This window comes from Selaginella moellendorffii, unplaced genomic scaffold (genome assembly GCF_000143415.4).
Source record: "Selaginella moellendorffii unplaced genomic scaffold, v1.0 SELMOscaffold_57, whole genome shotgun sequence".
NCBI classification, from domain to species: Eukaryota; Viridiplantae; Streptophyta; class Lycopodiopsida; order Selaginellales; family Selaginellaceae; genus Selaginella; species Selaginella moellendorffii.
The window spans coordinates 959,021-982,183 of record NW_003314318.1 but is presented as its reverse complement, the minus strand read 5'-3'; the positions used below and the strand labels follow the sequence as shown (position 1 = coordinate 982,183).

The 23,163-nt window shown below is 46.3% G+C and overlaps 7 protein-coding genes, 1 long non-coding RNA gene and 2 other non-coding genes across 12 annotated transcripts; 3 read left to right on the top strand and 7 right to left on the bottom strand.

The window, feature by feature from the left end:
• Nucleotides 1–4,321: 4,321 nt before the first annotated feature.
• On the bottom strand, nucleotides 4,322–5,227 carry LOC112351112. The gene is made up of 2 exons (XR_002993998.1): nucleotides 4,791–5,227; nucleotides 4,322–4,728 (listed from the first exon to the last, which is right to left on the bottom strand). It is a non-coding gene; the product is annotated as an uncharacterized LOC112351112 (long non-coding RNA).
• Nucleotides 4,424–4,514, bottom strand: LOC112351122. The gene has a single exon (XR_002994004.1). It is a non-coding gene; the product is annotated as a small nucleolar RNA R44/J54/Z268 family (small nucleolar RNA).
• Nucleotides 4,566–4,644, bottom strand: LOC112351121. The gene has a single exon (XR_002994003.1). It is a non-coding gene; the product is annotated as a small nucleolar RNA SNORD24 (small nucleolar RNA).
• A 108-nt stretch (nucleotides 5,228–5,335) lies between the features above and the next one.
• On the top strand, nucleotides 5,336–6,358 carry LOC9654601 (activating signal cointegrator 1). The gene is made up of 7 exons (XM_002983345.2): nucleotides 5,336–5,444; nucleotides 5,498–5,641; nucleotides 5,689–5,756; nucleotides 5,813–5,863; nucleotides 5,939–5,998; nucleotides 6,062–6,184; nucleotides 6,256–6,358. Exons 1-6 carry the CDS (start codon nucleotides 5,336–5,338, stop codon nucleotides 6,173–6,175), a joined length of 546 nt encoding a protein of 181 aa, XP_002983391.1. The 3' UTR covers nucleotides 6,176–6,184; nucleotides 6,256–6,358.
• Nucleotides 6,213–9,197, bottom strand: LOC9654801 (pentatricopeptide repeat-containing protein At4g02750). Its single transcript, XM_024688306.1, has one exon. The coding sequence runs from the start codon at nucleotides 9,154–9,156 to the stop codon at nucleotides 6,265–6,267; it is 2,892 nt and encodes a 963-aa protein (XP_024544074.1). The 5' UTR covers nucleotides 9,157–9,197; the 3' UTR covers nucleotides 6,213–6,264.
• A 56-nt stretch (nucleotides 9,198–9,253) lies between these two features.
• Nucleotides 9,254–11,277, top strand: LOC9654600. Of its 3 annotated transcripts, none has more exons than XM_024688308.1 (3): nucleotides 9,254–10,439; nucleotides 10,524–10,657; nucleotides 10,722–11,277. In XM_024688308.1, exons 1-3 carry the CDS (start codon nucleotides 10,187–10,189, stop codon nucleotides 10,827–10,829), a joined length of 495 nt encoding a protein of 164 aa, XP_024544076.1. In that variant the 5' UTR covers nucleotides 9,254–10,186; the 3' UTR covers nucleotides 10,830–11,277. The 3 variants fall into 3 exon arrangements, with proteins under 3 accessions (XP_024544076.1, XP_024544075.1, XP_002983390.1); XM_024688307.1 differs by having other exon boundaries at nucleotides 9,256–10,439; nucleotides 10,527–10,657; nucleotides 10,719–11,277; XM_002983344.2 differs by having other exon boundaries at nucleotides 9,260–10,439; nucleotides 10,719–11,277.
• Nucleotides 11,278–11,689: 412 nt separating this feature from the next.
• LOC9654599 (nucleobase-ascorbate transporter 1) lies at nucleotides 11,690–14,606 on the bottom strand. The gene is made up of 14 exons (XM_002983217.2): nucleotides 14,334–14,606; nucleotides 14,147–14,244; nucleotides 13,897–14,073; nucleotides 13,727–13,827; nucleotides 13,584–13,659; nucleotides 13,474–13,533; nucleotides 13,232–13,419; nucleotides 13,086–13,182; nucleotides 12,943–13,029; nucleotides 12,833–12,891; nucleotides 12,680–12,771; nucleotides 12,550–12,627; nucleotides 12,339–12,499; nucleotides 11,690–12,276 (listed from the first exon to the last, which is right to left on the bottom strand). The coding sequence occupies exons 1-14, from the start codon at nucleotides 14,416–14,418 to the stop codon at nucleotides 12,064–12,066; spliced, it is 1,572 nt and encodes a 523-aa protein (XP_002983263.1). The 5' UTR covers nucleotides 14,419–14,606; the 3' UTR covers nucleotides 11,690–12,063.
• A 114-nt stretch (nucleotides 14,607–14,720) lies between these two features.
• LOC9654598 (thermospermine synthase ACAULIS5) lies at nucleotides 14,721–16,768 on the bottom strand. Its single transcript, XM_024688423.1, has 11 exons — nucleotides 16,553–16,768; nucleotides 16,315–16,473; nucleotides 16,178–16,244; nucleotides 15,984–16,078; nucleotides 15,796–15,898; nucleotides 15,623–15,711; nucleotides 15,405–15,561; nucleotides 15,280–15,355; nucleotides 15,154–15,212; nucleotides 14,953–15,092; nucleotides 14,721–14,880 (listed from the first exon to the last, which is right to left on the bottom strand). Exons 2-11 carry the CDS (start codon nucleotides 16,461–16,463, stop codon nucleotides 14,796–14,798), a joined length of 1,020 nt encoding a protein of 339 aa, XP_024544191.1. The 5' UTR covers nucleotides 16,464–16,473; nucleotides 16,553–16,768; the 3' UTR covers nucleotides 14,721–14,795.
• Nucleotides 16,769–18,159: 1,391 nt separating this feature from the next.
• On the bottom strand, nucleotides 18,160–19,517 carry LOC9654800 (polyadenylate-binding protein 2). The gene is made up of 7 exons (XM_024688363.1): nucleotides 19,445–19,517; nucleotides 19,287–19,389; nucleotides 19,084–19,124; nucleotides 18,866–18,969; nucleotides 18,722–18,809; nucleotides 18,540–18,667; nucleotides 18,160–18,465 (listed from the first exon to the last, which is right to left on the bottom strand). The coding sequence occupies exons 2-7, from the start codon at nucleotides 19,375–19,377 to the stop codon at nucleotides 18,417–18,419; spliced, it is 501 nt and encodes a 166-aa protein (XP_024544131.1). The 5' UTR covers nucleotides 19,378–19,389; nucleotides 19,445–19,517; the 3' UTR covers nucleotides 18,160–18,416.
• Nucleotides 19,518–21,573: 2,056 nt separating this feature from the next.
• LOC9654597 (uroporphyrinogen-III synthase, chloroplastic) lies at nucleotides 21,574–23,135 on the top strand. Its single transcript, XM_024688374.1, has 10 exons — nucleotides 21,574–21,609; nucleotides 21,664–21,791; nucleotides 21,917–22,004; nucleotides 22,061–22,127; nucleotides 22,211–22,323; nucleotides 22,404–22,502; nucleotides 22,559–22,614; nucleotides 22,673–22,758; nucleotides 22,810–22,944; nucleotides 23,044–23,135. The coding sequence occupies exons 1-10, from the start codon at nucleotides 21,591–21,593 to the stop codon at nucleotides 23,096–23,098; spliced, it is 846 nt and encodes a 281-aa protein (XP_024544142.1). The 5' UTR covers nucleotides 21,574–21,590; the 3' UTR covers nucleotides 23,099–23,135.
• Nucleotides 23,136–23,163: the final 28 nt, after the last annotated feature.

Genomic DNA, 23,163 nt, shown 5'->3' with positions numbered 1-23,163 from the left:
AACGTCCATGATGTTCATAAGGTGTTAGGTCGGTTATAGGAAGTTGGTTTAAAGCTAAAGCAGTTGAAATGTATATTTAGGTCCAAAAACACAACTTATTTTGGGTATCATATTTCTTGTAAAGGTTTGCAAGTTGATTTTAACAAATTTGTGGTTATTTTAAAGTTCTCTATTTTGAAGTGTGTGAATGATGTATAGTGTTTCTTGGCAAAGTGCAATATCTTGATCGTTTTGTTAATCATATTTTTTATTGCATTGCACCATTACAAGCATAGCTAAATTCATCAATGCCACTTTCATTTAGTCTGTGGATTATGAATGGGCATTTATATATCTCAAAGAGCTATTGATGACTCCTCCGGTTTTAGTATATCTTAATTACACTTGACCTTTCATTTTGTTTATGAATGTTTCTAATATTAATTTTGAAGGTGTGTTGATGCAAGAGAGTTTGAGTGTGCCTAGTCAATGCCATCTCATTACATATATTAGCTGTAAATTACAACCAGTGGAGGTGAACTACTCCATGACAAAGAACGAGTGTTTAATAGCAATTCGGGGTTTTAAAATACTTTATGCATATTTAGGTTCTCAAACATTACTAAAGGTGATCATGTTGTAATTACTTCATTAATTGAAGCTAAAAAACTTTGTTGGTTATATTGCTTGGTGGGTTTTGAAGTTTTAGATATATGATTTTGATGTTGTTCATCGCTCGAGAAGTTTTATAATTGATACTAATGCCCTTTCTCAAGTCTTCCTTCTTTGCTCTTTTTTCATATTTTTTACAAGCTTGCTATTTTAGTGTCTATGGATTTTTTGGATAAGGATTTCGTGCCATCGGCAGTTATTATACTTGATGTTCAGTATCCACAAGATGCAAAACAAAATTTACCTTCTTTTGACAAGGTTTGTGAGGCTCAAAAGATTGAGCTATGGATGTGAAAGCTTCGCAATAGGTTTAAGAATCATATATCACTTAATAATAACTTGCCATTTTGGCATTTATATTCTTAATATTGCCTTAAGTACAGTCTTCTTTATTTTGTGGGGATGGATGCTGATAGTCATTTATGGCTAGTGGTGCATTTAATCTTTATTTTACACTTTTTCCACAGTTACCATGATTCTCCTATTTTAGACAAGTATATGGGATATTGTTGTGTGACTGAGAAAATGTGTAAGTCTTTCTATTGGCCAAAGATGTGATATGATATTATCCAGTATATGAGTAGTTGTGTTTGGTGCCAAGTTTATAATACTCCCCCTTGTGTTACAAAAGGACGATTAGAGTTACTTGCAATTTCCCATTTGTTTGAGTTAGTGGCATTTGATTTAATTAAGCCTTTTCCATGATCAATTATTGACAATGCATATGTCATTATTATTTCTGACAATTTGACTTGTTAGGTGGAAGTTGATGCTCTTGCTAATACATTTATAATTGTTGTTGAATACTTCCTCCTCAATCGCATACTGTTTTAGCATTTCTTTCCGAAGCAAATTCTTTCAAATTATAATCCCATATTTATGGTTGAGGCATTTCACATTTTGACGTCTCACTTGGGGATACACCACACTTTCATGAGTGTTTATAATCCATAGTCAGATGATTTGGTGGAATGGTTCGTTCAGACCTTCAAAAAGATAATTGTGAAGTACATAAACTTTTAACATTCAGATTGGGATCAAATTGATTTCAATCTAGATCACTCATTCCTATATATACACTAGCCCAAAAACCCTAGTGTATATATAGGAGTGAGTGGTCTAGTGAAATCAATTTGACAGCTACTAAAATCCCACTATGCTAATATTAATATATGGCATTTTAGCTGTATACTTAGACCTCATATCATCCCCTCCTGTCGGAATGATGTAAACAATCAGGGTTCTCTTGTGGATAGGCCAGGATCTAAAGGAACATCATGAGGAGGAATCAATGGATCTATATGGTGCCAAATGTTCATAATCTCTTATATATATGTGTGTGTGTGTGTGAGTGCTCGAGATATAAAAATAGGTATATTAATTGGGGTTTAGACCCCTGCTTATATACATGAATGGATGGACCAAATTTAATCCTAAACGAATGGTCCATATACTATAAAACTATAATTAATGTATTACTTAACTAGGGTAATAAATGTATTTACAAACCTTATACCATCCTCCTCTCCAGAAGATGAAAAGGTGATGATAATAAATCAAGTGGAACATTTGGAGCTTTTGTTGGAGGATTATAAACTACCACAAGAATCTGAAACTCCCACAAAACCACCAACAAAATTGCTAATAACTATGATTGAAATAAAATCCAAAACCATGGTATAAGCATTAGCCGATTACAGAACCTCGATGAACTAGTTGCAATTCTATATATAGCTCCTAAATGCTCAAACTAACCATGCAACTATAACTTTGAACTAAAAAAGTTGGACTCACTCTGTTTGTCTTCCATATTCTCCTTATCCCCTCCTCGAAGGAAAAAAAGTTTTGAAGCATTGGCTCCATTTGAACTCGTTGTGCTCATCCTCACTTTACTATCTATCTTTAGCCTCACTCCACTATTGCATCTGTTCAGCCTCACTATATCGGGGCTGAATGTTCCGTTCGGATTTGTTATGCTTGTTTTCACTCCACAATCCATGTTGTTTGTCATTGCTCCACTACTATATTCGCTCGTCCTCACTCCATCATCAGGGCCGGACTCCTGTCCATCCCCTTTACCCCCTCCTTCGAAGAAAAAGAAGTTTGAAGTGTCAGGGCAAAAAGGAGAAAATGAGAAAAATCGAAGAAAAATAATTGTGAAAAAAAGGATAAAAAAACATTGAAAGAGGAATTTACAGCAATTGACAATGCAGAAATGGGGAAATCATAAGAACCTGTGCTTAAAGTTTGGAAAATAAAAGACTTCTTATCATAAAATACTTCGGCCACCACAATATAAGCAAAAGATTCACACCACTCAACTTCCTCAACACATAATTCAACACTTGAGACAGAAAAATTAACAATAACATCCACACTCTCAAGGGAATATATAAATTCCTTAGCAACAATAGTAAAGTAAATATATAAATTCCTTAGCAACAATAGTAAAGCAAAGGCTCTTAACGGCACTCCCAAATGGGGACATATATTCAATCCGAAACTCTGGCCAAAGTGACTCAACCCTTGTAACAGGGGAATACTCAACACCAAAACTAATCAAAGACTTTGCCAATGAAACAAAAGCAAGATTCTCAATTTCATAGATACACTCAACATTTAGCTTAGTATGAGGAAGATAGAAAACACTCAACTCAACACTGGACTGAGAATGAGAATCATGAAAGTCACAAATGATCGATTGAAATCCACTCAAACTTGTACACATCGTTTTGCTATAAACTTGATCCTCAAACATTCTCTAAGACTTCGTCTTTTGGTGACCAAGCTTTGGTTTTTGTTATTCTTTTCTTTTTTCTTTGTTTTTTTTGTTCTTCCTGCAATGAAATGTATCTCTAGATCCCTTTGCACAGATTTTGTACCAAAATCACAAATAGCACAGCACAAAAGAGGCACAAAATGAGACTTATCAACTTTGAGGAGCACTTACTTGATGAACCAACAAAAGCTGCCACTGCTGCCACTCTTTTCACATCATCTATAGCTTGCCAATTAATATCATGATCACATTCTATATCAATAAGAGATATGGATAGAACGCTGAGAATAGGACAAGCTGTCCCACAAAAGCTGGAGATAACAACACACCAAGGATGGGTGCAACACCAATATAATCACACCCCACAGCACCAAAAATTCGATCCAACAGAATAGCATTAGCAACCTCAAGTGATATACTCCTTGATTGATGATGGCATGGCATGGTAGAAAAAAAGAATGCAATAAAGATCAAAAGAAAAAGAGCACAACGATAGTTGAAATTCTAAATCTTGTGAAAAAACTAATACAGATTTAGATCTAAAAGAAAATGAAGAAATAAGAATAAAAAAGCATAATACTAACCACTAAAGCAAAGCATAAAATGCTTTGCCCTTCAAAGACAAATTGCAATACCCTTTACTTCCACCAATTTAAGTGATCAGGATATAGAAATAAATATATTAATTAGAGTTTACACCCTTGCTTATATACAAAAATAAATTGACCAGATTCAATCCCAAATGAACAATATATATGCTATGATACTATAATTAATATATTACTTAACTAAAGTTATATATATATATATAGAATATAGACCATATCACTAATATATTCTAAAGTGAAAAAAGAACAAAATACTACTTTAAAAAGTTAAAGTATGAATATATTTAAAATACTATATCCATTTTTAACCTTTTAAATATGCAGTAAAGCTATTGACAATTAAAACGGTATTTGCTAATTGGGCAACATGGGCAACAATAGCAGCAGTGCATCAGAGAGATTCCCATTTTTAAGTGATCAGCACGAAAGAGATTTTCAGCTGTCCCTATCTAGACGATTGAATCATCATCTGCACTTCGAGCTGCGAAAAAAACCTGGACAAAATTGGACCAAGAATCACAAAACAAGGCCTCAGAGATCTTGGTGGACAAAGCGTCATCATCTAAGCAATCAAGAGTAGCAAGTATTAAGATGTCATCACAGGCCGATCGAAAAGCATCACTCGCTGCTGTTGGATTCGAATGGAGCTCGATGAACGTAACAAGTCACAAGGAGCTACGATTAAATCCTCTGAGAGAGACCTCGCATGAAAAGCCAAGTGAAAACCACAGAGCTCCACAGCGAGAACTCACCAGATCAATCTTCCATACGTGTAACGGCTGAGAACCATCGTAGAAGACTTTTTTTCCTTGGCAACAGCCTGACTAGTATGCGTAAAAACTACAAAAAGAAAGAGGAGAATTCCAAAGCAAATAAAGGCACACGCCACAGAGACGAGACCCCAACTTAGCCTGGCCCAAGTTCCTCTCGGCAGAAATTTCCAAGAACAAAGCAAGTACACATACCAGCGCAGCGCTCGTGTCAAGAGAGAAATTTCGCCGATTAGAATCCTTTGAAGCTGTGAATCGATTATCGGCCTCGTGGGGCACTGGAGATTGGCGCAATCGAATCGGCAGTGATCACAAGGCCATGGAACCATTCTCGCATTCTAGAATTTGTGGCCGGCAATGAGATCGATGCCGGCCACAACTCAACGAAGAAATGCTTTCCCCAAAACCCCAAGAACCCTAGCCGCAACTAGGGTTCATTAAAAACCAGCATTTCTTGAAAAGAATATACCAAGAGATGCTAAAAGAATATGCTCACAGGATTCTTAGACCTAGATTTTGGGCGAGAAATGGCGGACAAGAAGGAGGTGTGCCTGACAATGCATCAGCCTTGGGCGTCGCTGCTCGTCCATGGGATCAAGAGGATCGAAGGCCGATCTTGGAGCTCCTCGGTGCGCGGTGAGCGCCAATTGCTCTTGAATTTCTGCCAAACTCTCTCTTGAATTTCCTAGGCCGCTTGTGGATCCACGCAGCGGCAAAGGTGCCCGAGGCAGAGACAATTCGAGAGCTGGAGCACTTCTACACTGAGGTTTACGCTGCACAAGGGATCAAAGACATCAAATTTCCCGAGTTTTATCCAACGTCGGTGTTGCTCGGTGAGCAACGAAAAGATCGTTAGAACTTCTTGACAAGAACTGTCCAGGTTGCGTCAATGTGGTGGATTGTGTGAAGCTCGAAAAGCTCGTCAGCCGCGAAGAACTTCCTCAAAGTGTAAGAGAGTAGCTTTTTCTCGATTGAAGCTTAGTTTTTCTCTTTCGACTGTACAGATACGCATGGAGGCGCTGAGTGAGTACTGCTGGCTCTGTGAAGATCCCCAAGTGAGTACTTAACGGATTTTTCTTCCTCTTTTATGCTTCTTTCCTGTTCATGGCTCATGGTTTTACCACTTCCAGAAGCTGGTGATCCCATTCCAAATGCGTGGGTGGCAAGGCATCTACAATCTCGAGAAGAAGGTAAGATCAAGAACAGCGTCGATCGATTGAAAAAACTTCTTTCCTTTACGTTTCTCTCTCCAGATCGCATCAGCATCCGTGGGAGGCTTGAAAGCTGTGCAAGGCCCTGGTCCAGTCAAGTTCTCGAGCCTTGGAGTTTCTTCCAAATCTCCAGGCAAAGCCATCAAGAACACATAAGTGGAAGAGGTACCTTCGATCCATCTTTCCTTGTCAGTCTCTAAATCGACGTTTCTTTTCCATGCTCCGATAAACAAAAGAGAACTCGATCACCAGTAGTCACCACAGGAGCAAACACCATCCTCGCAGTGATGAAACCTCGCGCTGTCCCGCACAACAATCCTCCTCCCAACGATCCTCGAGACGAGCTTGATCGTGGTGTGACACTCGACGCAAACTCTGAGGTTTTTGGTCACCAGCAGCGGAGTTCTGGGAGGTGTGGCAATCAGTCCAAACGCCATCGCCAGCTTCTCGCTGTGGTGCGCCACCATCTCTTCCTGGACACCATGGATGCCGAGCTTGCTCTCGAGCATCTGGAGCTCGGCGTGGATGTGATCCTGGAGAGGATGCGTCTTGTCCCCAGCCACAAAGACGTGGAGAGCTCCATCAATCTCGATGGAACTGTAACCGGGCTCCTTCTTCACTCCTCGCAGCTCCATCAACTTCCTCAGCTCGGCCACCTTGTCCTTCTTCCCGCTCGCCGCGTAGATGCTCGACAGGAGGAGATACGGAGCTGCACCGTGAGGATCCAGCACGAAGAGCCTCTCCGCCGCTCGAGCTCCTCGCTCCTCGTCCCGGTGACTCTTGCAAGCCGCCAGCAGCGACATCCACGGCATGGCGATGGCGTCCGTGTCGAAAGGCATGGTCTGGATGAGCTCCTCGGCCTGCTGCGTCTGCCCGGCTCTCCCGAGAAGATCCACCATGCAGAGGAAGTGCTCCATCGTCGGGACGATCCCAAACTCGCCTCTCGCGAGGAGGAAGCTCTCCCGGCCCCGACGCAGCGTTCCGCCATGGCTGCAAGCGACGAGCAAGCTGACGAGCGTCACGTCGTCGAGCCCGACTCCTTCGAGGCACATCACCAGGAAGAGCTCGTCCGCCACCCCGGGGTGCCCGTTTTGCGCGTACGCCGCGAGCATGGCAGTCCAGGAGACGGTGTCGTGCCTCGCCATGGCATCAAAAACCGATTTTGATTGCTCCAGTCGGCCACACTTTGCGTAGAGATTGATGAGAGCGGTGTTGAGCACTACGTCGGATGCAAGCTCGCTGTCTATGGCGGCGAGCGTGGAGTGGATCCTCTGGCCTTGAGTAAGAGCCGCGAGACGAGCGCAGGCGTCGAGAGCGATGACGAAGGTGACGCGGTTGGGGCGGCAGCCATAGCTCTGCTGCTGCTCCATCGCCGCGAACAGGCGAAGAGCGTCGCCATCTCGGTCGTGCTCGACGTACCCAGCGAGCATGCAGTTCCAAGTTACGACGTTTTTGCTCGCGGTGGAGTCGAAGAGGCTGCGAGCTCGATCCAGAAGCGATGGCTGCTGCGAGTAGGCCATGATCATGGTGTTCCTCGACACCACGTCCGGGCGGGGCATGGAGTGGAAGAGCTTCTCAGCGTGGGCGACGTCCCCGGCCTGGGCATTTGCGGTGATGAGGAGGTTCCAGGAGAAGGTATCGCGATCACGGATGGTGGCGAAGACTGCGGTGGCGTCGGCGATGCGGCCGTTTAGTGCGTAGGCCTGGAGCATCGCGTTGGCGGCGTGGGTATTCTTGAGAGGCATTTGATCGAAGGTTTTGCGAGCTTGCAGCAGATGCTCGAGTTGGGCATATCCGGTGATCATAGCGGTGAAGGTTATGGAGCTTCTTAGCGGCATTTTGTCGAAGATCTTGGCGGCTTGGGTGGGATCACGGGAGTGGAAGAAGGCGGACATGAACACCGTCCAGGAGATCACGTCCCGGCGGGGCATTGCAGCGAAGACTTCCTTCGTTTCGTCCATCGCTGTGACGCCTGCTTTGGTACACTGCTGGCTCAGGCCTTGGAGGAAGCCATTGAATGAAACAGTGTTCCACTGTGGCATTTTTTTGAAGATTTTTCTTGCGTGACTTATGTTCTCGTCCTGGCCGTAGGCGGACACGACGGTGTTCCACGACACCTCGTCCCGTTTCGGCATCTGAACGAAGAGTCTCCATGCTTCCTCCAGATGCCCATTCTCCGCATTTGCTGCAACCATAGCGTTCCACGACACCGGATCTCCCATGAGATTCTCCTCGAATATTTTACAAGCCTCATAAAGGTAGCCATTTGCGGCATACGCCGAGAGCATCGTGTTCCAGGTGAAAGCGTCCGGATTTGGAGCTCGATCGAAGAGATCCTTGGCTTGCTCCAAGTAGCCTTGCCGCTGTGCGTATGCCGCGATGATGGTGTTCCATGACAGTGTCGATTTCTCTGGCATTTCGTCGAACACTTTTCTCGCCTCCTCCAGATTGCCACTCCGCGCGTACCCCTCGATCAGCCCATTCCATGACGCTGCGTCCTTCTCCGGCATCCATTCAAACATCTCTCTAGCGCGATCCAAATCGCCATCTTGCGCGTATGCATGAATCATCACGTTCCAAGTTACGACACTCCTGTCCCTCGTCTCGTCGAAGACCCTGCGCGCTTCAAATATTTGCCCGCTTTGGGCATTTGCGGTGATAATCGCGTTCCAAGAGACAGTGTCCCGCGCAGGCATGCGATCAAGCGTCTGTCTTGCTTCGTGAACAAGATTGTTCTTGATAAGCGCGGCGATAAGCAGATTCCACGACACAATCCCTCGCCCTTGCATTGCATGGAAAGTTTTCCACGACTGTTGTGGATGCCCGTTCTGGGCATATGCCTGGATCATGAAGTTCCAGGTGTGTGGCTCCTTGTGCGGCATTCTCTCGAACACTGCGCACGCCTCCTCGATGCTGCCGCAGCTTCCATACATCTGGATGAGGAAATTCGCGAGAAAAGGGCCCTGCCCAACGCCCCATCGCGCCATGTCTGCGTGGACGCGCCGGCCCAGCGCGAGCGCCCGCGCCTTGCCACATTGCCGGAGGAGCGAGGCGTAGCGATCGGAGGAGCTGGGCGCCGCGGCATTGTCCAGGCGATTGATCGCTTCCAAGACGCCCGCCTCCAATTTCCCTCGCATCGAGCAGGACGAGGCATATTCCTGGCATAGTTCCCCGCGGTGGAATGTGCGCTGGTATATTCACCTTTCTTCTTCGCCCACCTGGGCATTAAATGAAAGAGCAGGGGGTGAGGGAAGCATTGGCTATGGCGACTGGCGACTTCGCTGGTGGATCGAAATGAATGAAAGTAGTAGGGTTGTTGCGGTACAAGGGACCCACGAAACCATTTTCTTTCTCTCGATCGCTCCAATCCTGAGATGCCCAGCAGCGGGCATTTACCCATTCTCTCGCAGAGCCTGTCGGCGGTAGCATGATTGAGTGCGAGCGATCAACGCTCAGCCCAACGAATCGACCCAGCAATCCAAATTACGCCCAAGAATCGAATCGGTCGATCCAATCGCCGGCACTGCAAAAATCCATCCTTATGTGGTTCTTGTTCTTGATATCCGCGAGATTTCCTCACACACAGGCAATCGAGCGAGCAAGCAAAGATGGATCCGGAGTTACAAGTCAGCCAGACGATCAGAGGATGTGAAATGGGGATTTAAAGGGGAGCGTTTTTTGGTGGTGGTGTGTGTCTGTATCGACGAAGAACAGATGGAGATGGAGCAGTGGGGCAAATAGCAAAGGAATAAAACGACACAACACGCATCAATCGATCATAGGGCTAGCATTTGGCTGCTTTCTTTTGTTTTTGTCTTTCTTTCTTTCTTTCTCTCAAAGCGAGCTCTTCTCCTGTAAGGCTGCACTGCGCTCTCTGTGCTTTGTCTCTCCATCTCTCTCATTCTCTCCCTGTCTTGTCGATCTGTGGGCCTTTAGTTCGTTTCATCGTTTAGTTTCGCGACGCTCGACAATCTTGAGTGGACGAAACAGTAGCGCGAAAGAGATCTTCCGCAACTTTACATTGGGATAGAACTCACAGAATTTGTCAAGGTCGTGTGGAAAAGCTAGCGTGTGAGCGTTTCTCTCGCAATTCGAGGCGAGGTCGATCGAGAGCTTGAAAGCGTTTCTTTCGGTGCCACTGTTTTCCTTCTTGGTGTGGTTTTGGCGATGGGGAATTGCCATGCATCGGATGCAGTGGCTGCAGTGGTGGAGTACCCAGGAGGACGAATCGAGAAAATCTACTGGAGTGTGACTGCGAGGCAGCTGATGCTGCAAAATCCGGGTCATTACGTTGGAATGTTCGTGTGGCCGAAGGCATCGCCCAGTTCCGGCTCGCAATCTTTCAAGCCCAAGCTCAAGTTGCTTCCGCCGGCAGCGATGCTCAGCATTGGGAAATGCTATCGCCTTGTCACGTATGAAGGTAACTACACTCGTGTTTTTCTCCTCTGATGGCACGATAGGCAGAGTGTTTGTGGGACAAGTGATCTTATAAATCGGTTTGCAGAAGTGATTGGAGATCTCACTGAAGGCAAAGGAAACATAAAGATACCCAAGGATGCGATCAAGCAAAGCATTGCCGCGTCCAAAGTCACCCCTGAATCAACCCGGACTTTCAAGTTCAGCAATGTACTACTTCAGGTACCACTTGTAATCTTTTTCTAGAAAGGAGCTTCACAGAAACTTTTCTTCTCTTCATCAGCAGCCGCAGCAAGCTGCACCTGCAGCCGCCACGGATCTCAAACCTCTCAACAGCCGGCCTGGGCAATGGAGGCCATCTCTCTACAGCATTTCAGAAATGGGAGGCAGCTGAGACACCAACTTCATCTTTTCAGACACACAAACACACCAGAGTAACAGAGCATCACCAACTTGTAAAATCAAAAGGTGATAGCTAGGTGATCAGATCCAGCCAGTGTACATTGCTTGAAACCTTGGTCCAGCAGAGCTCTCTCTGAACCTAGTAGCCCATGGAATACCATGATCAACCAAAAAACAGTCGGCCCATCAAAATCAATCAATCAATCAATGGGCACCAGGGGTTGCCTCTGGCAATGACAAAAACAGAGGGAAAAAAAAAACAACAGAGAGAGAGAGAGAAGGAAAACCTCCAAGAAAACAAACATGTGACTCTGTGATGTTCTCTTTTTTATTTTCTTGTTGGCCTAAATGGCTGTCCTGCCCCTGCTCACATGGGGCCTGGCTGGCATCATTTGAGCCACAAACCACAGAAAAATGCACAGATTCTTTCTTTATGATCATGTTAGCTAGCCATGTGACACTTCAAACATACAGCCTCCCTCCTTCAACTCAAGGAATGCTTTTTCTTCTCCAGTTGTCCAAGACCTGTGTTGCCTCTCCTCCATACACATTACCAACACAATCATGCTGTAACACATAATGCTCCAACACAAAGCAAGGACTGGCATCATGTTTGGCATCTGGCTATGGTCAACATCCACCTAGACTGCAGGCAGGCAGGCAGTGGTGGCTGACACACACTTTTGGGGAGGGTTACCACCTACATGGCTGGTGAGCTGAGCTCACACAGCAGGTTGCCACTGCTGCAAAAAGCTCATATCCTCTAAATGCTGGAATGCAAATAAGTACCTAGAGAGAGGAGTGGACCTTGATAACACCAGCACCAGCAGCAGCACCAAAGGAGGAACAAAATCTGGGAACAGCTGCCTGCAAGAGCAGCAGCATTATCGAACCGCTACTACAGTGACAGATCTGCGTTCACAGCTTCTCTCCAATGTAGTTAACAGAACAAAAGAGCTTTAGTAGCAGCGGAACACTAGCTGTGTAGCAAGACTGTTGATGTAAAGTTCATGCCTACCGCCTCCTCCCTCCTACTCGTCGTCGCCCAGCAGCGGGGCAGCGGTGCAGCGGCACAGGTCTCGATGTACATGGATGGAAAGAAACCAGGAACACTGAAGTGATCGCAGGCGGCAGCTTTTCTCGCAAAAGAGACGTATGTGTGTCTGAGTGTCATGCGGTTCTTGTGTTTTCTCTCTCTCCGCCTGGCGTCTGAGTTGAGCCTTTGCTTAGACCTGTGGCGGCGGGAAGTACTTGTTCAGGTTGAATGGCAGCTTGTAAAACTCCTCGTTGGTGGCACTCGTCTTCCACTTGTGATACTTTTTCCACCAGCCGTATCCCCTGTTCTTCTTATGAGTCTTGAGCGCGTTGTCGAGGATGACTACAAGGATGAACCCCACCATGGCATTCGATGAAAATATTGTGTTGAGGATATCATTGAACTGCACGGTGGACAAGTTAGCGAAGTGTCGCTCTCTGGCACAGCCAGACATGAAAACCTTACCCAGCCTGCTCCAGTATGTACAGGGCCGTGTCCACTGGAGATAGTGAATTCGTAGAAGTACTGTGGAATTGAGAACCCCATAAAAAGCGTGAAGCCCAGAATGAATAAGTTGCGGATGATATTTAGATTCGTGAATTGAAGATATGAAAGTCCAACGGCAGCTGAGGAAGGAAAGTAAAACAAGGTTGTGAGAAATACTTGTAAGGCTTACCAAGGACAGCGTAAAGAACAGAATTTATAGCAGCGACGATCGGCTGGGGAATTGAAGCAACAATAGCTCCAAATTTTCCTGCATGAAAAAACAAATGAGTGTAACAGATCGCGAGGTTGTCTGAAGGTACCAAAGATAGACAAAACTATCATAAACAGTGCTGCAATTTGAACAGTAAGCCTACTGCCAACTCTGGTAAGACCAACAAGCCCAGCATTTTCCCTGGAAGAGGACAACAGATGTGTTGAAAAACGTTTTCACAAATTTCTAGCTTTCTACTTACACGGAAACAGCGGACCCCGTGATTGTTCCAAAAAGACCATTCAAAAGAACACCGATACCCTGCAAACCAGAACGCGATAATCAAGATATGAAGGAAAACACTTTACAAACCTGCCAACCGATACTTCGGCCCACGATGAAAGGCGGTGGCGGAGTTGCATTCGACAGCCTTGACACACCGTATATTGTCGCTGTGGACTGTTCGTCCATGAGCACGTTAGTTGCAGGTTTACAATCTACACTTTTGAGCGTACCTCAACTTGTGAAACAAAAGCCGATGCAAGGAAAGCGAATGCATCACCGGCATTAAATGTTGGAGCACCCCATTCAAGAGGAAATGGAAGTCGCACCCTGAAGTCAGGCTTGATTTAACTCCAACATCAGAAACTTCAAATCATACCAGGGGGCAGTTTTCACGAAGTGAGCTCGGTCTGTTCGACAGTGATCTTTTCCAAGCTCTGTCGCGTGTTTATATGCACCACTGACGGTCAGTAGATGAGCATAAGCCCATATAATGGCCGCGCTTATAAGCACTGGAAAGCGCTCAAAAAAAGGCAGTTTTTTCTTAGCGGTTAGCCTCCCCAGGAACTACATAAAAAAGGGCAGTGATCATCAGAAGCCAAAACACGCTTAGAAAGCAACCTGGGAAATAATTATAAGGAGAATAACTTCGGGAAGTCCAATCTCGATACAGCTCGCAACCTGACAAACAGGTTATTCTAGCGATTATTATGGGAAACAATGTTGCTGACCCCAGGAAACCCATACTCGAACAGTCCGAGGCCGACTAGAGCAATGACTGGCGCAACAGAAAGAGGTGAAAGGTAGCTGTCAAGCAAGATCTCACACAAGTCATAACCCTGGAGTTGAGAGGCCAGAAGTTAATCACACTTACTGCAACAAAACTGCCCAAAGACCACTGAAGCCAAGGATGATCTGTATGATCGATGCGCAGATCAAAGCCCCTTGAATAGCTCGGAGTGTATGGTAGAACCTCTGTGAACACACAGAAGCAAAGTGAGCGAAAGGATAGAAACAAAGAAACTCTTTAGGCGGTGGTCTCACCTCGTAATCCTCAAATATGGAGCGATACCTCGGCGAGTTCACAATCCTCCATATTGGTATCACATACGAGAAGGACGCATTCATAACAATTGGCAGCCTCGTGCCAAAGAAGCTTTGCACGAGAGTCATAACTCCATTCACAAAGAGGAGCGTTTGAATCACTCGAATGAGCTGCTCCTGCGAGAGAAGCGAGGATGAGTGGAAGAATCATAAAAAAGAGAAAAAACAAAGGAAAGCACTGTTCGATTACCGTGTTCCCCCCCATTTCGTATACAAACAAGCTGGGAATGAGCACGGTTGTCCCGATCATAGTGACAAAATGCTGGAATCCCAAGAGAACGGCCTCGGCTGCGATGCAACAAGAAAGAAGCAAGAAGAACAAGCTCGTTAACCCCTGGAAGAAACAAGAGAAAAAGGAATCCCCAAGCAAAGATTACCGATGCCGGGGCTATCGTTGGGGCAGTAGTCGATATCTGGCAGCTGATCGTGAACAAGGTGCTGATGATCCTCTTTCGCCGCCATACCGCCGCCACCACCGCCGCCGCCGCCCGCCACTTTGATGCGCTCCAAAAATCCAAGCCGAGAATCCAAGAAGAGCGCGGCAAGAATGCGGCCGCCAGACGCAAGAAGCACGCCCTAGGCTCCCCCCTCCCAAAGAACGAATGAAGAACCCTAGCCTAGCACGCACCAAACACGCAACTACTGTCTAACGCCGCCATAGCCAGACGTTTAAATATGCCTAAAAACCTCGAGGGTTTTAGCTGGTATATTCGGTCCAATGGTCAAAAGATTTCTATAGTCTACCATGGTCAAGAAAGACAATATCTTGCAAGTTATAAAAGTCCATTCATTCGACTTATAATGTACATATGAGCCGATACAAAATCCCGGGTATTAAATCAGGATTGCGCGCTGTGCGCTGCTCCATGCCCGTGCACGAATCGTGCGCTCTCTTCAGTGTAGACATGCGTCTCTCCGGCCAAGCTGCACAAAACAATGAGAAATCGAGAAGCTAAAACAAAAAAGAAAAAAAAAAAACAAAGAGAAAGCACTCACGTTTGCCGGACGTGCTTGTTGAGAGCCAGAGTTGCGCTCAGTGTCTCCCCGTCCAAGAACCGGAGCTCGCTATCAAACCTTTGTTTGATCCTCGAGTCCGTCTCTTGAACGCTGACTTGGGCGAAGGGATGATCCGAGGCCTTTGACAAACGAAAGGAAAAGCGAATCAGATCTGAGAACTTTGGATCGAAATGGGCCTACCATGATCCAGCCCCATGAGTCGGAATAGGATGGGATATGAGCTGCGTAAGGGACGACGTCTGTCACACGCGAACTCTTTTTAAGTCAAAACGCTCCTGGAAAGATTACATACGAACAAAAGCTTACACTTGAAAACTTGGCGCAGAGTGTTGAAAATGGACGAGTAGACTTCCGAATGCGTTAGAATACCAGCGGGGCCTCCCTGCATTTGGAAGTGACGATTTTCATCGCGAAAAAAATCCGAAGCTCACCTGAGTGACCAGAATGCCACCGGCATTAAGCCTGGGTTTTACAACCCGTTCGTAGAAGGACTGAGTGTAGAGCTTGTAACAGGGGCCACCTTCAACCGGGTCGGCAAGATCGCCAATGATAATGTCAAACTTGTCCTGCCTTTCTTCCAGCTCGGCTCTGCAAGAACATAAACTTATCAGGATTTATGTTCCAGCGACAATTTCTTCTGGCACTGAACCTTGCATCGTTAATGACAAGATCCAGCCTGCTGCTGTGAAATGCTTCGTGGTTCATGGTGAGATGTGCTCTGCAAAACTCCACAACTTCCTGTGCGGCGAAAAACAAAGGGTTCCGCTTAGAAAACCAAAAAGAACGGAACGAGAGCTTTTGTAAAGTGAGCAAAATACGTACCTTATCTATGTCACACATGACAACTTTCTTGACACTCTTGTGCCTGAGTGCCTCGCGAGCAGTGGACCCCTCGCCACCCCCCATTATGAAGACATTCCTGGGGCTGGAGCACCAAGAGAGATCGAAACTTAGCCGAGATAGCAAGAGAAAAAAGAGAAAGAGCGAGAGGTATCTGTGAGATGAGTTACTTGGGGTGATAGAGCAATGCAGGGTGGACGAGGCACTCATGGTAGACGAACTCGTCGGCCTCGGCACTTTGGAGCTTTCCATCGAGGATCAACACCTGCAAGAATGGTCCATGATTCACTTAGCTCTTACATGGAAGTTCTTAAGATCATAGGAATTAAGTTCTATGATCCTTGATCAAAGAAAAACTATAAACCTTGCCGAAGGGACCACTTTCGACCAAGGCGATGTCCTGGAACTCGCTAATGCCGGTGTGGAGTACCCTGGAAAGAAGCGTGGAGTTATAGACAACGACCGAAAACAAAGGAGGAATGGATTTTCTTCTCGACTTGCCTAGAGACGCTAAACACCCAGCGCAGATCATCCTCGATTTCCTCCTCGAACCAGAGGCCGCGGTGATTGTTGCTGCCCAGCGCCGCGATCCCGTTGGAATTCGCTTTGGAATTCAGCTTGGCTGTGCCATTGACGTGAACTTCCCCCATATCGCCTTTCCTGTCAAGAACCAAAATGCGGCCAAAAGGCATTTGCCCGTGAGAGATCGATCCTCGCTTCACATTTCCTATGACGAAACCTTGGCAAAGATCCCACGTCGCCGCCCCGCGTCGCGAGTGGAGAAGGCGAAGAATCGAGCGAAGAAAAAGCTCGCACACGGCGACAATGCGATGCCAACACCAGATTTTGCGGTGCGCGAGCTCCGAGCAGATGATCCGCAAGAAAAAGAAGAGCTCACTCGACGCCGATCGATCGATCGATCGCTCGCTCGCTCGAGACAAAATAAAAAAACACGTTATCGCTGTGAAACCCTGGTTTCAAAGAGCAAAAAAGAGGGCTATATATCGGGAATAAGCGATCGCGCGTGCTAGAGCCCAATCCACGTGGCCAACATCCGCGCGGTGTCCACGTGGCACCATCCTGGCCGCCAGGAACACCGGGAGGTCGGCCACGTGGAAGGGCGAATGGGAGCATGCGCCGCATTATGGTGATTGCTAGCACGCGAGGTCATGGGAGCATGACGTGGAGGAGCCAGACAGTTAAGCGTGGGGCATACAAAAAAATAATCAAACACTATGATATGATCGATCTCCTCTCTTATTTACTTGCCCCCATAGTTGACATTCTTTGGGGTTGATAATGCAAGCGAATTTTTCTATTGGAAGATTGGGGGCATATTCTCTATTCTCTAGGGTTTGTGGCGGTCCCTGTGGATGAGCCCTAACTTTCTTTTTCCTTTCCTTTTGGTTGTCTCCAAGGAAGCACGAAAGAGCTTTTGCTCGCTTTCTTTTTTGTCACGTAAGTTCTTTGTCTGTCCTAAATGTCCTCCTCGCTCGTGCTCGAGCACATTAGTGCTGCGCCACCCAAAAAAGCAGCGTGTTGGAATCGACTTCCATGCAGTGTATGTATCCGCGATCGATCAATTGGCACAAAAGCTGGTTGACCTCCGCTTTACTTTTGTCCAGCCTTTACCTAAGCTTTTCTGTTTTGCGTATGCGTACTTAATTGTATATATGGGTATCATTGATACAGGGCGCATGCACCGTGATAAGTTTGAGGTCATGAGAAGTTCCCAAGGTTCATGCCAGGATCATTTCGGTTGATGCCTTGTTTACGACCTCCCACAGTTTTGCTGGCAAGACTTGCCAGATCTCACGATCGTATCGAGGGCACTTGAGTTTTTTCGAAAGCTATGTGTGTGTGTGTGGGTGGGCTTTGTAATCTTGTGGGGAGCTGCAAATCTCAAACTCCGGAAATGCTATGAAATGAAATGCTGGTGGTCACAGAGCACAATGCGGAATGATTGAGTTTCAGAGAGCCGCAATTGGTGTAGTGGAGCTCCTCTCAAATCTTTCTCCCTTTTCTTTAAGATAATTTGGCCAAAATCTCCCAGATAACACGATGATCGGCTAAATCTCTCTCTTTTTGCCTTTGGTATAATATATCCTGTGTTGCAAAGAGAAAAGGGGGATCCTGCTAGCACTTATCAATTGATAAAAATATCTATAAGTGGAGAACAAGTCCCAAACAACAAAAAAACATTGTCTCTTTGTGTAACAACGTCAACCACGGGTGTCGAATCTTATATTTCTTAAAGAAAAGCTTTGCGTTCGTTCTTTCAGCGAGCTCCAACTTAAAAATGAAGCAACGCACTATAGCTTAGCCACTACATCACAGACAGAAAGGCTGATTATTAATAAATTAAACTGCCTTAACAAGGATTCTAGTTCCAGGCACTGAAAAAGAATGACGCACTATGGCTCTCAAAACGCAGACAGAAAAGCGAAGCTCTGCACAATCTTCTTGCGCTTCTTCTCCCGATTCGTGATGATCTCTCTCCTTTGATAAAAGGCGAGTATCTTGCTCTTTTCCATTCTTTTTTGGGCTCTTTTGCTTGAATCCCAATAGATACGATCCAATCGAGCATATATTCCAGGCAACAGTCAGAAGTAAGGCCTGTATCGCATTGCCCTTCGGAACCTCGGAATTTTCCTGGCAGAAGAATGTACACCCACGCGTGAGCCAGAGACAAGTTCCGGAAAGGAGCTTTGCACTCGATTCTTTACCCGAATCCGTAAGGAGCGTAGGCATAAGGTGGCATGTACGCTCTCCGTGTCATGTAAGCGTAGGATGGATCAAATCTCCTCCCGCGGTATTGTTTCATCCCGGGAACATTGGTTCTCTTCGCAGACACCTGATACAAAAATTTATAGAATCCAAATTCAACTTTGGAGGAAACCTTATATACCTTTAATGGACGTCCATGGAGCTCCGATTCATTCAGCAAAATCGCATTTTGGACGGCTTCTCCTTCGAGAAACTCAACATACGCGTATCTGACAGGAAAACACAAGGCCTCAACTCAAGATTATCACAAAAGTTTGCACAGTACCCCTTCGGTTGTCCAAACTTGTCTGTGAGAATCGTCACCCGGTTCACAGTTCCACAAGATTGGAAATGCTGCTGGACTTCTTCGGGAGTGCACGAGTAATCCACCTGAGTAACAAGCAAAAACTGATATATTTTTTCTCTCTCTTTTTTTTTTTCCAAAGGAAACAGGAAGATAAGTAAAGATCGAAAGAAGCTCAACGTGAAGGGCGAGAGACTTACATTGCCAACGTAGACGGAGCGAGCATCAGCTTCCTCTTTTCCTGCTTGAGAGGCCGCATTAGCATCTGCAAAACAAAAAAATAGAGAGAGAGATAGAGAGAGAGAGAGAGAGAGAGAGAGAGAGAGAGAGAGAGAGAGAAGGAACTCCTGTCAAGATCTCTGTATGGTATGATTTTTTCTAATGAGAAGAGATTGATTATTACCTTGGCTAGCACCCATTTCTTTCTCGACCTTGGCTTGCATGTCTCGCAGAGCCGCTGCTTCGTCCTCCATTTCTTTCAGCCGCTTCTTCATGTCCTCGAGCTCCTAAAACTCCAAGAAAGCTCGCAGATCGAGAAGAGGAAGTTAAGAAGAGAAAAACCTTGGCAGATCCATCGTCTCTGGCGGGCCCTTCGGCCTTTTCGTGCGCTTCCTCGTCGACCTCGTCAGGGATCTCGGCGCCATACACCTCGTGCTCCTCATCGATCGCGGCTGCCGCCTCCATCGCTCAAAGATTAGGGCTCCTTGTCATTTTTGCAAGAATGGATCAGTCAATGATACCGATGACCAGAACAGTTTGACTTGACCGAAAGTATGTGATAAGAGAGAATCTAGAAGAGTCCTCTAGCTCTAGCTCTCGTGTGCGATTTTTGCGGAGCTTTGGATCTTGTGTTACCATCAGCTTGAGCTCATCAAAATCCTTTGCCAGCTTCTCTGGACTTCGTCCCGATTGCTTGATCGACAAAGGAAAAGCTGCAAGATCCTGGAACCGGATCTTTTTCCGTGGAAATAAGTGAATTACAATTTAAATTGAGGAAACAACGATCACTCGAGAGATTCTTTCGCGATCCATGATGATCCTATTCTTCTTGAGTGGATTCCAGCACTGTTCGTGGAAATCTGCTCATCGCACTGTGGCTCACGCTCCGGGGGACGATCTTGCCGCGGTGCGCGAATTTAATCCCCTGTTCTTGGACGCTGGCGCTCCTCGGCAGCGTCGCCGGCCCCAAATTCTCCCCAGATCCATGAAGACCGCTACTGCGACTCTTTCTCATGCTCGCCGCCCGGATCAACTGGTAGAGATCGTCCTCGTCCTCGCTCGCCGATCGGCTGGCGTTCCTGGAGAGCGCGCCAATGTGAGGCCCCTGGATCATCATGCCGCCGCTGCTAGCCGCGAAGCTATTCATCCCTCGGACGTAGGAATCGCGAGTCATGGCCAGGCAGCGAATGGGCGAGAGGAATTGGAGATGCTTCTTGAGCGATGCTAGCACTGATCTCCAGCTGCTGGGGGACCTCCCGGTGGAGCTCTTGCCATCACTGTAGTCGTCGCCTTGATCCATTTCCCGGTCCCTCGATAGAGAAAAGGGGGATTTCTCTTATCTAGCAGAGGTAGCACGAAATTGGAAAAACTATTCTTTCTCGATGGATTCGAGAAGCAAGAGCTGATCTGGTTGATTCCAATCCACTCCAAAGCACAGAGAAATTTCTTGTAGACTTGTAGAGTTGCGATTGAGCACGCGAGTCATTCAATTCTTCTAGCGACGAAACTTTATAGCGCGATCCCTTAAAAAAAACAAAGATTCTCGCGTTTGAAAGAGGGGATTGAATTGAAGCAGTCGCAATCTCACACCAAGTGAAAGTCGCAGGGAGCGGAAAAGGACAAATTCAACGCGCTAGAGATTCAATCGAGCAAGCGAAGAGCAGCAATCCCGGCGGTTCTACAGGGGAGAGTTAAAGGAATGGAGCAGCAACTTTTTTAACGTTCCAGCTAACGCAGCGTGTCGATTGAATGCGTCAAAGTGGCGCCCTCTCTTTTTCTGCTGGGCAGGTTCTAGTCAATGCCGCAAGAAAAGCTGGCGGTTTGGCCGTCTCCATGGATCCACTGACAGACACGGAGCTTCCCAACCCCGTCGACTTTGCTCACAACTTCGGACGTGTTCATGTCGCGGACACTCACAAGTGGATCTTGCACCAGGAGCTTCGAAGAGCTTCGATCACTGTACTCTAGCAACTTTCCAGCGCTGGATCTGACTCGGCATTGCCTCTCTTTTTGCAACATCTCGAGTACATCACCTCATTGCTGTGACGATCTGAGCATTCATTCTGCTATCTCTGTGACTGTAACAGGTGCACTTCCACCCTGGGCTGATGCTGCAGCTTGAGGGCTCCCAGCAAATGCGCAAACCGCAACACTGGAGCAATATTAGCCCTGGGTAGAATCACACCTCTTACAGTCATAGAGATAGCAGAGTGAATGCTCATACCATCACAGCAGTGAACTGATGTACATGGGCGATCAAATGTTCTTCAACTAGACTTCAACTAGATCAAAAAATGTCACTGAAATTGGCACCATGGCAGTGGAGATGATCAACACCTTCTCACCATGAGAGATCAACTATGCCAAAGGCTTCTCAAGGGAGAACAACTCTACCACCTTTACTGACTTGTAACCAAGTTTGCATTCTTTTCTTCTTTTTTTCCGTAACGTATGGGCGTTCTCTTTAGGGTTTCGTGATCTGGTGGCTATGGCGCTCGCGTTCGGAGGTGAGATTTGCCTTGATCTCCTGGGAATCGGGCTGAAAGTATCAAATTTTGCAGCTCAGACAGCGGTAGTGTTGTGCTCCACACCGGCATTTTCCTCCCGTGTCACGATTTGCTGCCAGAGGCGAAATTCCGTGGTTGTCACCCGGGAGCGCGGCAAGAATGACAAGCTTATCAAAGCACTGGTGAGTTCTTCTTTGTTTCTGTGCTCACGAGAGTATTTGGAGCGAGAGGAGGAGATTTATTGGGTGTGGTTTGTTTGACGCATCACACCAAACGTTCTCTTTGATTTCTTTTTTTTCTTTGTCAGCGTAATCACCAAATAGAATGTTTGGAGCTCCCTTTGATAGAACACACTCCCGGTCCTGATTTACATCGATTGGCACTGACATTGCAAGGTGAGATATCTCTCCGAGTTTTCCTTTTAACGAAACAAAACTGTATGACAACTTAGAACGATCTTTCCAATGGATTGTGGTGACATCACCAGAGGCTGCTGCTGTCTTTGCAAATGAATGGAAGTAAGTCCTTGTTCTTGTTCTTGTTCCTCTTTTTTTTTCGATTTGACTTTTTTTATTCACGTATTTGTTTTGTGGCCAAACAGGAACGCAGGCTGTCCCAAAGTCAAAGTGGCGGTTGTTGGTGACGGCACCAAGCAAGCGTTCCGTGACACTGTCAGTCAGCCAAACTTTGAAGTTGGATTCGTCTCCTCCCAAGGTATTCTAGAAGCGAAGAAGAGAATGTTAATGACATCTAAGAAGCTCTTCCAGAATCTTGACACTTTTCCAATCCTCCAGCAACCGCTAAAGTTCTCGCGGAGGAGCTCCCAAAGCCGGACGGCGGCCAGTCCTTGGAAGTTCTCTATCCAGCATCACTAAAAGCCAGTGACGATCTTGGTAAAACGAGAAAATCTTTCTCGATTTTTATTCGTCACTGTATCTTTGTCTTCCAGCAAATGGACTATCTCACCGCGGTTTCAAGGTGTGCCGGCTCAACACGTACTCCACTGTAAGCTTCCATTTTATTTCTCTTCTCGTTTCTTTTTCTTATCACTTGTCTATGCCAGGAATCTGTGAAAGTCCTTCCAGAGAGTGATGTCCAAATGGCACTACGGGCCTCCGTCGTAGCCTTTGCTTCTCCCACCGCTGTCAAGTAAGCCAAACTAGAAAACTCCAAAGCTCAAAAAAAGTGTTTGTCAAACAGGGCGTGGATGGAGCTTGTTGCGAAAACACACGACTGGAATGGAGCGGCGGCTTGTATTGGAGGCACGTCTGCCGCTGCTGCAAGGAAAGCCGGCATGGAAAAAATTTTCTACGCTCACAATCCTGGAATTGACGGGTAAGTTGGCCCCTTTTCTGTTATTTTTTTGTTCTTTCTCTCTCTCTCGCTCTCTTCTTATCTTTTCTTCCATGAGTTCTCAGAGGTTTGCTTTCGCAGCTGGGTTGAGAGCGTTTTGGAGGCGCTAAAAAATGTATCTGCGGTGGCAACTTAAGTGTCCTTTTGCATCAAAGCGCGAATGCTTTGTCCAAGCATAGATTCTCAACGCGTTTGCTAACA

Bases quoted from the DNA above. Each gene is read 5' to 3' on its own strand.
- LOC9654601 (XM_002983345.2), top strand. From the start codon at position 5,336: ATGGCGGACAAGAAGGAGGTGTGCCTGACAATGCATCAGCCTTGGGCG. The intron at 5,642-5,688 runs GTGAGCAACGAA...AGAACTGTCCAG, and splicing joins TCCAACGTCGGTGTTGCTCG to GTTGCGTCAATGTGGTGGAT. The intron at 5,757-5,812 runs GTAAGAGAGTAG...TCGACTGTACAG, and splicing joins GCGAAGAACTTCCTCAAAGT to ATACGCATGGAGGCGCTGAG.
- LOC9654801 (XM_024688306.1), bottom strand. From the start codon at position 9,156: ATGCGAGGGAAATTGGAGGCGGGCGTCTTGGAAGCGATCAATCGCCTG.
- LOC9654600 (XM_002983344.2), top strand. From the start codon at position 10,187: ATGGGGAATTGCCATGCATCGGATGCAGTGGCTGCAGTGGTGGAGTAC. The intron at 10,440-10,523 runs GTAACTACACTC...ATCGGTTTGCAG, and splicing joins TCGCCTTGTCACGTATGAAG to AAGTGATTGGAGATCTCACT. The intron at 10,658-10,718 runs GTACCACTTGTA...TCTCTTCATCAG, and splicing joins TCAGCAATGTACTACTTCAG to CAGCCGCAGCAAGCTGCACC.
- LOC9654599 (XM_002983217.2), bottom strand. From the start codon at position 14,418: ATGGCGGCGAAAGAGGATCATCAGCACCTTGTTCACGATCAGCTGCCA. The intron at 13,660-13,726 runs GTAAGTGTGATT...CTTGCTTGACAG, and splicing joins CTTTGGGCAGTTTTGTTGCA to CTACCTTTCACCTCTTTCTG. The intron at 13,030-13,085 runs GTACGCTCAAAA...ATGGACGAACAG, and splicing joins CTTTTGTTTCACAAGTTGAG to TCCACAGCGACAATATACGG.
- LOC9654598 (XM_024688423.1), bottom strand. From the start codon at position 16,463: ATGGGGGAAGTTCACGTCAATGGCACAGCCAAGCTGAATTCCAAAGCG. The intron at 15,899-15,983 runs GTAACTCATCTC...TTGGTGCTCCAG, and splicing joins GCATTGCTCTATCACCCCAA to CCCCAGGAATGTCTTCATAA. The intron at 15,356-15,404 runs GTGAGCTTCGGA...TTCCAAATGCAG, and splicing joins GTGGCATTCTGGTCACTCAG to GGAGGCCCCGCTGGTATTCT.
- LOC9654800 (XM_024688363.1), bottom strand. From the start codon at position 19,377: ATGAAGAAGCGGCTGAAAGAAATGGAGGACGAAGCAGCGGCTCTGCGA. The intron at 18,810-18,865 runs GTACTGTGCAAA...TTTTCCTGTCAG, and splicing joins AAGTTTGGACAACCGAAGGG to ATACGCGTATGTTGAGTTTC. The intron at 18,668-18,721 runs GTATATAAGGTT...TTTTTGTATCAG, and splicing joins TCCATGGACGTCCATTAAAG to GTGTCTGCGAAGAGAACCAA.
- LOC9654597 (XM_024688374.1), top strand. The intron at 22,005-22,060 runs GTGAGATATCTC...ATGACAACTTAG, and splicing joins ATTGGCACTGACATTGCAAG to AACGATCTTTCCAATGGATT. The intron at 22,615-22,672 runs GTAAGCTTCCAT...TGTCTATGCCAG, and splicing joins GGCTCAACACGTACTCCACT to GAATCTGTGAAAGTCCTTCC.